Source organism: Trachemys scripta, chromosome 6 (assembly GCF_013100865.1).
Source record: "Trachemys scripta elegans isolate TJP31775 chromosome 6, CAS_Tse_1.0, whole genome shotgun sequence".
In the NCBI taxonomy this organism is placed as follows: Eukaryota; Metazoa; Chordata; order Testudines; family Emydidae; genus Trachemys; species Trachemys scripta.
Genome location: NC_048303.1, coordinates 23,384,870 through 23,397,163, shown reverse-complemented (window position 1 = coordinate 23,397,163; position 12,294 = coordinate 23,384,870). Strand labels below are relative to the sequence as shown.

The 12,294-nt window shown below is 42.5% G+C and overlaps 1 protein-coding gene across 3 annotated transcripts in view; it reads left to right on the top strand.

The window, feature by feature from the left end:
- CPLANE1 (ciliogenesis and planar polarity effector 1) overlaps nucleotides 1-12,294 on the top strand; it is a 171,251-nt gene that overhangs the window by 107,637 nt on the left and 51,320 nt on the right. For all 3 annotated transcript variants that reach the window (XM_034773138.1, XM_034773139.1, XM_034773137.1), the window contains one exon: nucleotides 11,848-12,020. In XM_034773138.1, coding sequence (XP_034629029.1) covers nucleotides 11,848-12,020 — 173 coding nt within the window. The remainder of the gene's footprint in view (nucleotides 1-11,847; nucleotides 12,021-12,294) is intronic.

Genomic DNA, 12,294 nt, shown 5'->3' with positions numbered 1-12,294 from the left:
GCACTAAGCCCTGCCTTCAGCTCAGGCCACCAGATTTTCTGTCTCCAGCAGAGGAACAAGTTGGTGGTTTGGTTTCTCCCCATCATTTTGTTTTCTAACTTTAATTTTTATTCATTTCCATATGGTAAAGACTTATAATCTTTCCTCCTCCTCACTGCAACCCCTCCCCCCCAGGATCAGGTATTTGACAGCATGTTTGTTTCAACCACTTGGACCCGCCACTGCAGTGCCTCCTCCAGGATTTCTCTGCCCCCACTCTGGGACGGTAGAGCTGTTCTGCAAACACTGGGATAAAGTGTTGCCTGTGTGAGGCAGTATTTACAGGCTCTACAGAGGGCGAATTACAGTCAACTCTCGCAGTGAAAGGACAGAGGATTGGACCAGCATGTTGGGTCCCTTCTTCTCCGAAGGGACATAAGTCCATTACAAAAAAGCTCAGGAGCATCTAAACATTTCAGGGAGAAAGTCTAAGGATGAGAAGGATCCTATCCAGCCAGCTTGGGGTAAGACCCACAACAGACTCAGGCTGGAGGGGGAAAATTTCCTGAATGATCCAAAGATCACTCCCTGGATATTGAAGTGGGTCCTCAGCTCCCTAGGGAAAAAAAGCAGGGCTTCTAAACATCTCTCCTTCCTCTCACTGTAAATCTGGGGATTGTCATGATGCTCAGGAGTGAGTTAGGTAAACCCCAAAGACTCGGTCCCAAAATGCAAAAGCAAACATCATATTTGCAAGGCAGCAATTCCTAACACCCCAGTATAAGGGAGTGTTTGGTGGGGTCATTCTCTTATACAGAGGCTCTCACAGTGCTCTGTACACAGTGCTCTGCCCCTTCTTGCCCTATGGCACGTCACTCCAGGCATGTAGAGAACCCATCTATTCTGTGAAGCACTCCCTCAGGCTGCAGTTAATGGGAATTGTGCCGTTATACATTGTGCCATTATACAGTGGTATACAGCCCAAGGATCCTCACTCTGCTAAGAAAAGGGGCTCCGATTTCAAGCACCAACGGAATGTGATTTGTGCCTTCTATATGTCAGCAACAAACCCTTGGTCTGCCAAATAAAAGGGCTCAGAGTCTGAAAGGCACAAAAGAGAGTCTCTCTCCACTCCACTCTTGCTCCACAGGCTGGCTCCATATTAAAGCATAAGGAGCACTTCAGGCAGTCTGTGACCAGATCAGAGTCACATGAGGATTCACTCCCCATGAATGATACCAAGCTGGGAGAGATTGCAAGTGCTTGAAGAACGGGATTAGAATTCAAAATGATCTTGACAAACTGGAGAAATGGTCGGAAATAAATAGGACAAAATTCAATAAGGACAAATGCAAAGTACTTAGGAAGGAATACTCAGTTGCACAAATACAAAATGGGAAATGTCTGCTTAGGAAGGAATATTGCAGAAAAGGATCTCAGGGTTATAATGGATCACAAAACTAAATATGAGTCAACAGTATAATAGTGTTGCAGAAAAAAGAACCTCATTCGGGGATATATTACCAGAGTGCTGTAAGCAAGACACGAGAAGTAATCACTCTACTCAGCACTGATAAAGCCTTAGCTAGAGTACTTTTTCCAGTTCTGGGCACCACACTTTGGGAAAGATGTGAACAAATTGGAGAAAATCCAGAGAGCAACAAAAATGATTAAAGATCTAGAAAACATGACCTCTGAGGAAAGATAGATTACAGCACACTACGGAATGTTAGTGTGTGGTAGCAGGGTCCACATAACCTATTAGTCCAAAGCAGGCTAGAGCACTGTAGATTTACAACCCAGTTTACTGCACACTTACTCTTTGTATTGACATACCCTTATAAAAAAGCCTTCTCAGTGACAAGCAAATGGCTCAACATCTATGGGTATGATCCTTGCTTGGATTGCGATGTCTTGGGTTCTGTCCTGGTTAACTCTTGATGTTATTTGCCACAAAAGCAATGGCTTCTAACAGTGGCTACAAAGAAGCTGTTTTACAGCCATGAATATCAGATGCTGTGTAATACCTATGAATATCAGTCATCCTAAGTAGCTATCTTGTGCATGCAAACTTACAGGTAAGGAGCTGTTTGGTAAAACATTAGAGAAATTCATAAACGAGATAGCAGAAATGCCTCAACCTTCACTATCAAAGCCAGCATCAAAATCCATTGACAGCAATCAAGATATCCAAAAAGAGACTATTTTCCTAGCAGAGGGAAAAATCTAGAACAAAAGTTGCCAAGAAAATCTAGATACATTTTCCTCCAAATCAGCAGAATCCTCAGTGTGATAAAGACCAAAAAAAGCATTTACGTATCAGGGTTCACAATTCTTGTAAAGACTCTCCCTTCTGGTCCACCCTTCTTAAGACCTAGAATCTTAAGATACAGCTGGTGGTAGTCACAGCAAAGTGCAGAATGTATATTATGCACCTACACAAAAAGTCAGTCCAGTGCCCTATCCAGAGAAACAGACCTATTCATATGTGGGAAAGGACTCATATCCACCAGTTGTTCAAAATCAATAATATCTTTTGAACTTAATGCGCAGACTTGCTCACCCAAGGGCCAAAACAAGCATGGCTCCGGTCACACTTTTGCTATTATGGTAAAGATTTGCCAAGAGCCAAAACTACATTGCATCAGTAATTTCCTGGCAATGGTCAGCTATAGGTAACTATCTCCAGTGGTTTGCTGGTGCCATGATTGGATTGCTGATGCCATGATTGACTTCATTCCCTGGATAGGTTTATTAAAATGCACCTGGAGAAATTTCTTCGGAGGCTATGGAACCATGCACCCGATACAATGCAAAATGAGGTATTATTCTCAGGTCATATCTGAATGTCCCTTTGTTGGCAGTTAAGTACAAATAACATGCAGAAAACTGACCCAATTTTCAGCCCAGATCCTTGCACAGGATGGATGCAAGTCTATGAATGCAAGTCTCACAAGGTGGTAAAGTTTGGGGACAATACAAAATTACTCCAGACAGTTAGGTCCAAAGCTGACTGCAAAGAGTTACAAAGGGATCTCACAAGACTGTGTAACTGGGCAACAAAATGGCAGATGAAATTCAGTTTTGATAACTGCAAAGCAATGCACATTGGAAAACATAATCCCAACTATATATATATGAGTGGTAACAGCCAATTTGGACCCCAAGAAGGAGATTTTGGAGTCAGCATGGATAGTTCTTTAAAAATATCTGCTCAATCGGCAGCCAAAACACTAGCATTGTTAGGAGCCATTAGGAAAGGGATAGACAATAAGAGAAAAAAAAATATTCCTTCTATATAAATCCAGGGTACACCCACAGTTTGAATACTACATGCAGTTCTGGTGGCCCCATCTCAGAAAAGATATTAGAATTGGAAAAACTACGCAGAAAAGCAAACTAATGTATTGGGATATGAATCAGCTTGCATAGGAGGAGAGATTAAGAAGATTGGGATTGTTCATTTTAGGAAAAAAAACCAAGAGGGGATATGATAGAAGTCTATAAAATCATGAATGGTGTGGAGGAAGTGAATAAGGAAGTATTATTTACCCCTTGTAATGGCATTGGCACCTGCCTCTCACAAGCACCCCCAACTCTGGCTGATAGTGCCTGCAATCACTCATTTTTGAATGGGGTGGCACCCACCTCTCATGGGTGCTCCCTTTCTGGTCGAGTGTGAGCCTGCTTTTTTTCCCCCTCTAGTTCTTACAACAGGGTTGGACCCACTTCTCGTGAGTGCCCCCTTCCCCTCCAGCCAATAGTTCTTTCAGTGGGTCTTCAGTGACTCGGCTCCCTGGCTGAGTCATACACACACAGTGTCCCCCCCTTCTGGGGTATACAGTTTCTACTTCTCTCTCATGGCCTTGGTATGGGGCCATAGCACCAAGGCTTCCTTCCTGGAGACACTGCCTCCTTTAACAGCCCAACAGGGGCCCATCTCAGTACCCTCAGTTGGTGTCCTTTTGCCAGCCCTCACTTGGGCTCATCCTTCAATTAGACCAGCTGGGCCCATTACCGTCCTGGGCTCAGCCTGCCTGCACTGACCTGTCCATGGTCCTACTGCTCTTCCAGCCAGCCAGGCACCTCATTCTTCCTCTTCAAGTTCCAGACAGTAACTGACTGCATTTCCTCTGCTGGTCCCTTTATATATGGCCCTTCTGGCCACTGATTGATTGTTCCAACAGCCTTTCTGATTGGCTGCTCCTCTGCAGCCACTCTAGGTTGCCTGGAGGACTTTCTCCTCTGCTATTTTCTGGGGCGGGGTGAGGCAGTGCTGCAAGGCGTCAAGCAGGTGGCCTCTGGACCTAGTCCACCCCGTCACACCCCTTCATGTAACACTAGAACCAGGGATCACCCAACGAAATTAATGGGCAGCACTTTTAAAACAATATAAGGAAGTACTTCTTCACACAATGCACAGTCTATCAGTGGAACACCTTGCCAAAGGATGTTGTGATAGCCAAAAGTATAAACTGGGTTCAAAAAAAGAATTGAATAAGTTCCTGGATGATAGGTCCATTATTTCTAGAAAAGAAGAAAAGGGAAAGTTTAAGTCCTCCTCTGGCTTTGCTAGATTGACCAGGAACCCACATTGCACCTGCAGAAAAGACAAGATCTCTTGAAGCAGGCATTCCTTCACCTGGATTGGGAATATTCTCAGTTAACCTAGGCACTGGAAGAAAAGTGTAGTTCAGCATGGATTCTCTATTAGCCTCTGACACATTTTGGTATCCAGCGCACAGGAGCCGGCAAACAGAGCTGTAAACGGAAGTGTTAAGGGGCGTTGGAGGAAGGAGTATGATGTTTGGTTGTGTTTTTGGATATTTTCTTCTTGTTTTTTTGTTTGGTTTTTGTTTTTTTCCTTCACAGGAGATTAGGCAGGAAGGAAATGACAGCTACAGTGGCACCAGTGATAGTGACCCAAGCAATGGAAGAGATAATGAAGATGATCGGATGTGGAAGCTGCGGAATATACATGATCCTAGCATGGGTACCTGAAAAGAGTTTCATTTGTATGAAGTGCTGCCTGATAGAACTGATGGAAGAGAAGAGCCGAGGCTTGGAGATGCAGGTGGAAGCTATAGTTGAGTTTTGAAGGGGGTTGAAGCAGATGATGGAGCAAAGGCAAGAGAAGGCTGAAGGGAAAATTCAAGACTTACAGATGCAAGCTGGACTGAAGAACTGATAGGGGAGACTGCTAGTGAGGAAAATGGTCAGTGAAAGCATGTGACTACAAGAACCAGGCAGAGAAGAAGACTGGCTAATGAAGGAGAAATAGAGCCCAGGAACAGGTTTGCTGGATTGGAAAATGAAGAAGGGGCACAGCAGGCTGTAACTGAAGGAGGGAGGGCAAGGAAGAAGAGAAGAGCAGTTAATTCTGTAAGAAGAGGTGAAGAATCAATGGAGATAGCCAGAGTTCACAACCCCAGGAAGATGCAGGATGACTTGCAGAAGATTGCAAGGGAGAATAAAAGACAAGAGGACTTGCAGCCGAAATGAACATGAAACACCATCACCAGGAAAAGGCACATATATGTGATTGAGGACTCCCTACTAAGAAGAACAGGCCTGTCATCTGAGCAAAACAGAAGGGTTTGCTTTCTGTCAGGTACTCAGAATGGGATGTGGACCTGAGGCTGAAGAGGATCCTAATGGGAGCAGGAAAGAATCCATTGATTGTTCTTCATGTGGGAACAAATGAAACAACTAGATTCTCAATGGAACATATCGGGAGACTATGCCAGCCTGGGAAAGATGCTTACGGAAATGGAGGCTCAGGTGATCTTCAGTGGGATTCTGCCTGTCCCTAGAGGAGGAGAACGAAGGTGAGACAAGATTATGATGATCAAAGATGGCTTAGTCAGTCGTGTTATAAGGCGGGCTTTGGGATGTTTGACCACTGGGAGGCATTCATGGACAGAGGATAGTTCTCATGGGATGGACTCCACCTGAGTAGGGAGGGAAATAGACCTCTGGGATAGAGGTTGGCACAACTCATTAAAAGATCTTTAAACTAAGAACTCGGGGGAGATGGTTGGGAGATGTTCATATAATCTCCATGCCTGATTTTAACATTGAGAGGGAGGAAAATCAAGTAAGAAAGGATACAGCAATGGGTAGCATAATGGATATTAAGAGGAAGGATTGTGCTGATACCAGTCAGATAGGTGATACTGGCAGTAGAATGCCTGTACCCAGTTGGGCAAGGAATGTGGGTGAAGCCAAGCAGCAACAATTAAGATGTTTACACACCAGTGCAAGGAGCCTGCGTAACAAAATGGAGGAACTAGAACTACTAATGCAGAAAGTGAAACCAGATATTATAGGGATAACAGAAACATAGTGGAATAGTAGTCATGACTGGAATATAGGTATTGAAGGGTATGTGCTGTTCAGGAAAGACAGAAATAAAAGCAAAGGTGGCAGAGCAGCATTGTATATTAATGATGAGGTAGACTATAAAGAAATGAGAAGTGATGGAATGGATAAGAAAGAGTCTGTTTGGGCCAAAATCACTTTGAGGAAGAAAGCTACTAGAAGTTCCCTTATAGAGCTTGGGGTGTGCTACAGAATACAAGGATCTGATTTGGATTTGGATAGAGACCTCTTTAATGTTTTTAATGAAATAAATTCTGCTGAGAATTGTATGTTTATGGGAGACTTTAACTTCCCAAATAGAGATTGGAGGCCACATGCTACTAATAATAATAAGGCCCAGATTTTCCTGGATGTGATAGCTGACAGATTTCTTCACCAAATAGTTGCTTTCCTTGATTTCAAAAGTGCTAATTTCAAAAAATTAAGGCAGTGATTTTCAACCTGTGGTCCACAGGTCGCTTGCAGCCCAATCAGCACATGTGACATCCTCAGGGCCATATAGGTACAATATATATATTGTGTGGATGTGGTCCACATAACCAGGGCCGACGAGAGCGGGTTCAGGCCCCGGTGAAAATTTTTTTTTCGGGCCCCCCAGCCAGGGCGGACTGGCTAAACAGGGCCAACGAGACGGGGGGAAGCTAGGCCCTGGGCCCCCTTCCGGACTGCCGGGCCCTGGTAATTTGTACTGGCTTCCCCCCCTCCCGTCAGCCCTGCACATAACTCATAGCTGCATATGCGGCCCACAATGGTAAATAGGTTGAGAACCACCAAATTAAGGGAATTAGTTAGGGAAGTGGACCGGGCTGAAGAACTCAAGGATCTGAATGTGGAGGAGGCTTGGAATTACTTTAAGTCAAAGTTGCATAAGATATCTGAACCCTGCATCCCCACCAAGGGAGGGGGGCGGTGAATTCGTAGGGAAGGGTTCCAGACCAACCTAAATCAGTAAGCATCTCAAACAGGTGATTAAGTGAAAGCAGAAAGCCTACAAGGAATGGAAGATGGGACGGATCAGCAAGAAAGGCTACCAGAAAGTGTAGTAATAAAGTGCAAACTGCCAAAAGCCAAACAGAGTTGGATCTTGCAAAGGGAATTAAAACCAATAATAAAAGGTTTTATAGCCATATAAATAAGCAGAAATCAAGGAAAAAAGAAGTGGGACTGATAAGCACTGAGGATGGGGGGGGGGGGGTGGAGATTAAAGATTATGTAGGCATGACCCAACACCTAAATAAATATTTTGCCTCCGTTTTTAGTAAGGCTAATGGAAAGCTTAGCGGCAGTGGCAGGGGGGCTAATGGCAATGAGAATATGGAGGTAGAAATTACCATATCTGATGTACAAATCAAACTCAAACAGCTTAATGGGACTAAATCAGGGGACCAGGAGAATCTCCATTCAAGAATATTTAAGAAACTGGCACATGAAATCGCAAGTCCAATAGCAAGGTTTTTTAATGAATCTGTAAACTCAGGGGTCATACCCTATGATTGAAGAATTGCTAATATAATTCCTATTTTTAAGAAAGAGAAAAAAAGGTATCCAGGAAACTACAGGCTTGTTAGTTTGTTCTCAAGTATATGCAAGTATACTTGTTCCTTGGAACAAATTTTGAAAGAAAAAGTAGTTAAGGACATAGGGGTGAATGGTAATTGGAATAAAATGCAACAAGATTTTACAAAAGGTGGATCATGCCAGACCAACCTGATTTCCTTCTTTGAGAAGATAACTGATTTTGTAGACAAAGGAAATGCAGTAGATCTCATCTACCTGGATTTCAGTAAGGCATTTGATACAGTTCCACATGGGAAATTATTAGTTATATTGAAGAAGATAGGGATTAATATGATAATTGAAAGTAAATAAGGAACTTGTTAAAGGGGAAACTACAGCATACTGAAAGGTGAACTCTCAGGCTGGAGGGGAGGTTACTAGTGGAGTTCCTCAGGAAGAGTCTTGGGACCAATCTTATTTAACATTTTTATTACTGACTTTGGCACAAAAAGTGAGAGAGCTAATAAACTTTGCGGCTGACACAAACTTGGGAGGTATTGCCAATACAGAAAAGGACCGGAATATCATACAAGAAGAGCTGGATGACCTTATAAATGGGAGTAATAGAAATGGGATGAAATTCAATAGTGCAAAGTGCAAGATCATGTTGTTAGTCCCTACATGCAAGAATTTTTTGCTATAAGCTGTGGACTTCTCAGTTGGAAGCGACAGGAGCAGAAAGACCTGGTTGATCACAGGATGACTATGAGCTGTCGGTGTGATGCAGCCATGAAAAAGGCTAGTGCAATCCTAGGATGCATCAGGTGAGGTATTTCCAGTAGATACAGGGAAGTGTTAGTACCATTATACAAGGCACTGGTGAAATCTCATCTGGAATTCTGTGTGCAGTTCTGGTCTCCCATGTTTAAGAAAGATGAACTCAAACTGGAACAGGTGCAGAGAAGGGTTACTAGGATGATCCAAGGGATGAAAAACCTGCCTTATGAAAGGAGACTCAAAGAGCTTGGCTTGTTTAGCCTAACCAAAAGACGGCTGAGGGGAGATATGATTGCTCTCTATAAATACATCAGAGGGATAAATATCAGGGAGAGAGAGGAAGTAAGTTAAGTGCCAATGTGGACAGAACAACAAATGGATATAAACTGGCCATCAACAAGTTTAGGCTTGAAGGTTTCTAACCATCGGAGGGGTGAAGTTCTGGAACAGCCTTCTAATGGGAGCAAAAAATCTAACTGGCTTCAAGACTGAGCTTGTTAAATTTATGTAGGGTATGGTCTAATGGGACTGCCTACAGTAGCACATGGTCCATCGGCAACTGCCAGTAGCAAAAATTCCCAACACCTGGAGATGGGACACTAGATGAAGGACTCTGGGTTATTACAGAGAATTCTTTCCCAGGTATCTGCCTGGTGGGTCTTGCCCACATGTTCATGGTCTAACTGATTGCCATATTTGGGAACAGGAAGGATTTTTCCCTTGGATCAGATTGGCAGAGACTCTGGGGATTTTTCGCCTTCCTCATGCGCAGGTTTAAATTGGTATTAATGGTGAGTTCTCTGTAACTTGAAGTCTTTAAACTGATTTGAGGACCTCAGTAGCTCAGGCAGAGGTTATGGGTCTACTATAGGAATGGGAGGTTGAGATTCTGTGGGCTGCAATATGCAGGATGTCAGACTAGGTGATCATGATGGTCCCTTCTGACTTTAAAGTCTGTCAGTCTATTTCATTCATTAATCTGATCAATTTATGTTTCCGGTGCAAGAGGAAACAGAAAGCTCTTTGGGGCAGGGACTGCCCCTTTGTATGGTGCCCAGTGCAATGAGTCCCTGACCTCTGGATGCTGTTGTGATACAGATGTAGTCACAAAGGTCTGGTGATCTCCGCTACATTAGAGTTTCACCAGAATGGTAGATTGGAGGAGTTCTACAATCAAGCACCATAGAAACATATGTACCTTCCCTATTGGTGTCCTGTAGGTAGACACATCAGCAATATTAATCAGATTACACAAGCCTATGACTGGCCTTTCTAGTTACTATTTGGAATTGGAATTATATCTCCTATATAGACAAGAATCACACAGCTGTTGTCATGAGGAAAAGGTTATTCTTATAGCTCCAGGAAACCTTTCTGTTCAAGGTAAGTTCCTCGTTCCACAATTCCTGGGAAATAGTTCTGTTATTTTGTGCTAATCCCTAGCACTCCTTTGGAAGATTGTGGCAGAAATGGGCATTCCTACCAGTCTGAAGGTCTGTCTCAAGCATATTGAATACATATACTAATTATACTCTCCATCTCATTCTATCCAAAAAGTCAAGGCCATAGGTCCTCAAAGTTGCTGCAGGCAAGGTGTTAAATCCTGCACCAGTTATCATGCTAGGATTTGGGAAACAATTAACAGAAGTCCCTAGGGCAGGGGTCAGCAACCTTTCAGAAGTGGTGTGCCGAATCTTCGTTTATTAACTCTAATTTAAGGTTTCGCATGCCAGTAATACATTTTAACATTTTTAGAAGGTCTCTTTTTCTATAAGTCTATAATGTATAACGAAACTATTGTTGTATGTAAAGTAAATAAGGTGTTTAAAATGTTTAAGAAGCTTCATTTAAAATTAAATTAAAATGCAGAGCCCCCTGGACCGGTGGCCAGGACGTGGGCAGTGTGAGTGCCACTGAAAATCAGCTCGTGTGCTGCCTTCAGCACCCATGCCATAGGTTGCCTACCCCTGCCCTAGAGTATTGGGGACAAGGGTATGAGCCTCATCTATTGAAGATTTGCAAAGTAAGTTTCCATTTCTCTGCAGTCATCCATTGATAGAAGGGTGCAACTGGGCTGGTTTCCACACAATTCCTTGCTTTATATGGGAAGAACTTCCATTCCTGCCTATTATTCTACTATAAAAATAATTAAAACTCTGCTTATCTCCCCCCCCCCCACCTCTATGATTCACTTCTTGCCATTTCCCATTAGAGATGAATGAGGAGAGAAGCTGTGCAACAAAAAGAGATTTCTTTCATGATAATTTTCTTTTTATTAGCAACTTCTCTCCTCATTCAACACATCCTGGTAGTCTGATAAGTGATTGGAATGCAAATGGAAGTTTTCCTCTAAAGGGAGACTTAAATATATAACTGAGTTAAGGCTAATTACCACATTATGTCAAGTGGTCTTAATGCTAATAGTCAGTTGCTGGAGTGTTTCTGTAGCTTTGGAAGAATCCTGGTAGCCTGAGCTGAAGGGCAAGGGGCTTAGTTGTGGAGCCTCCAGCAGTAATAATGGACTGCCTCAGAAATTTCAAAGCTGGGGTGAGGCGTTAATTTATTAGTGTTGAATTGGGAGAGAAGCTGCTAACAAGGAAAATGATCAGGTAAGAAATTTCTCATTCCTTGCTAAATACCTATTTTTAAAGGAAAATGACATTTTACTTTAGAATATAAAATTTTGTAAATTTCCCCTTTGTTAAGGCAAATGTATATCAAAAGATAAATAATTCCTGGGAGCTGGAGGTCCTCCGACCCATATGCATGTTGCCCATTTCCTAACTTCATCCACAGGAACATGCTATAGGAATTTTAATATGTTGGAGAATAACAAATGGGAAAGGATTTTGCAAGAAAAAAAGGATTTTTCTTAAAATTTGGACAAATAAATTAATGAAGTGGTTTTGTTGAGCTCTAGTAATAAACCAACAACAATATTTCTATATCCTCTTCTGTTTTGTACTGCATCTTTTCTTTACGGTGTAACCACCTGCTCTTGTGTCTCTTATGTTGTCTCTGGGTGATAATTTATAAATGTGTTCAGTAATTAGGTCTGATTCTACTACTAGATAGTTGCCTTCTGCATTGACTGCATTAGGAGTTATACCTGTGTAACTGAGGTAAGAGTTGGACCTACTCTGTTTAATAGCGTCTATAAAATGTTTGGTTTCCTCTTCTATAAATGTCTCATTCTGCTTCTCTTTCAAACAGTTCCAACCACCAAAACTCATCCCAATTCAAAATCTCATTGCATTTGAGCAAAGCCGCCAGTGTACCAGTGCACCACACGACTTCATTGGACAAGACCATTCTGGTCAGATTGAGTTGTTAAAAGTTAACACTGAGCCATTTGACGCAAGACACACAAAGAACAATACAAAAAGGTAAGGACAAATTTTCAAAATTGGTCTTCATTTGGAGAGGCTTACTAGTAACCTGAGCCTTCTCCGACTGATTACAATGGGAGTTTTTGTACCAGCTTCATTGAAAACAGGATTGGATGCCAAATAATTTGAGGAGGCTGATAATAGGATACAGAGCCTTTCACTTCTAAATCTCTGGTGTGAATTGTTACCATGTATCATTGCCTACTCTGTGAAATGATTTGATAGTCACAGTTTAGTTCTTAGTGATCAGCTGTCCACATCACAAAATAGT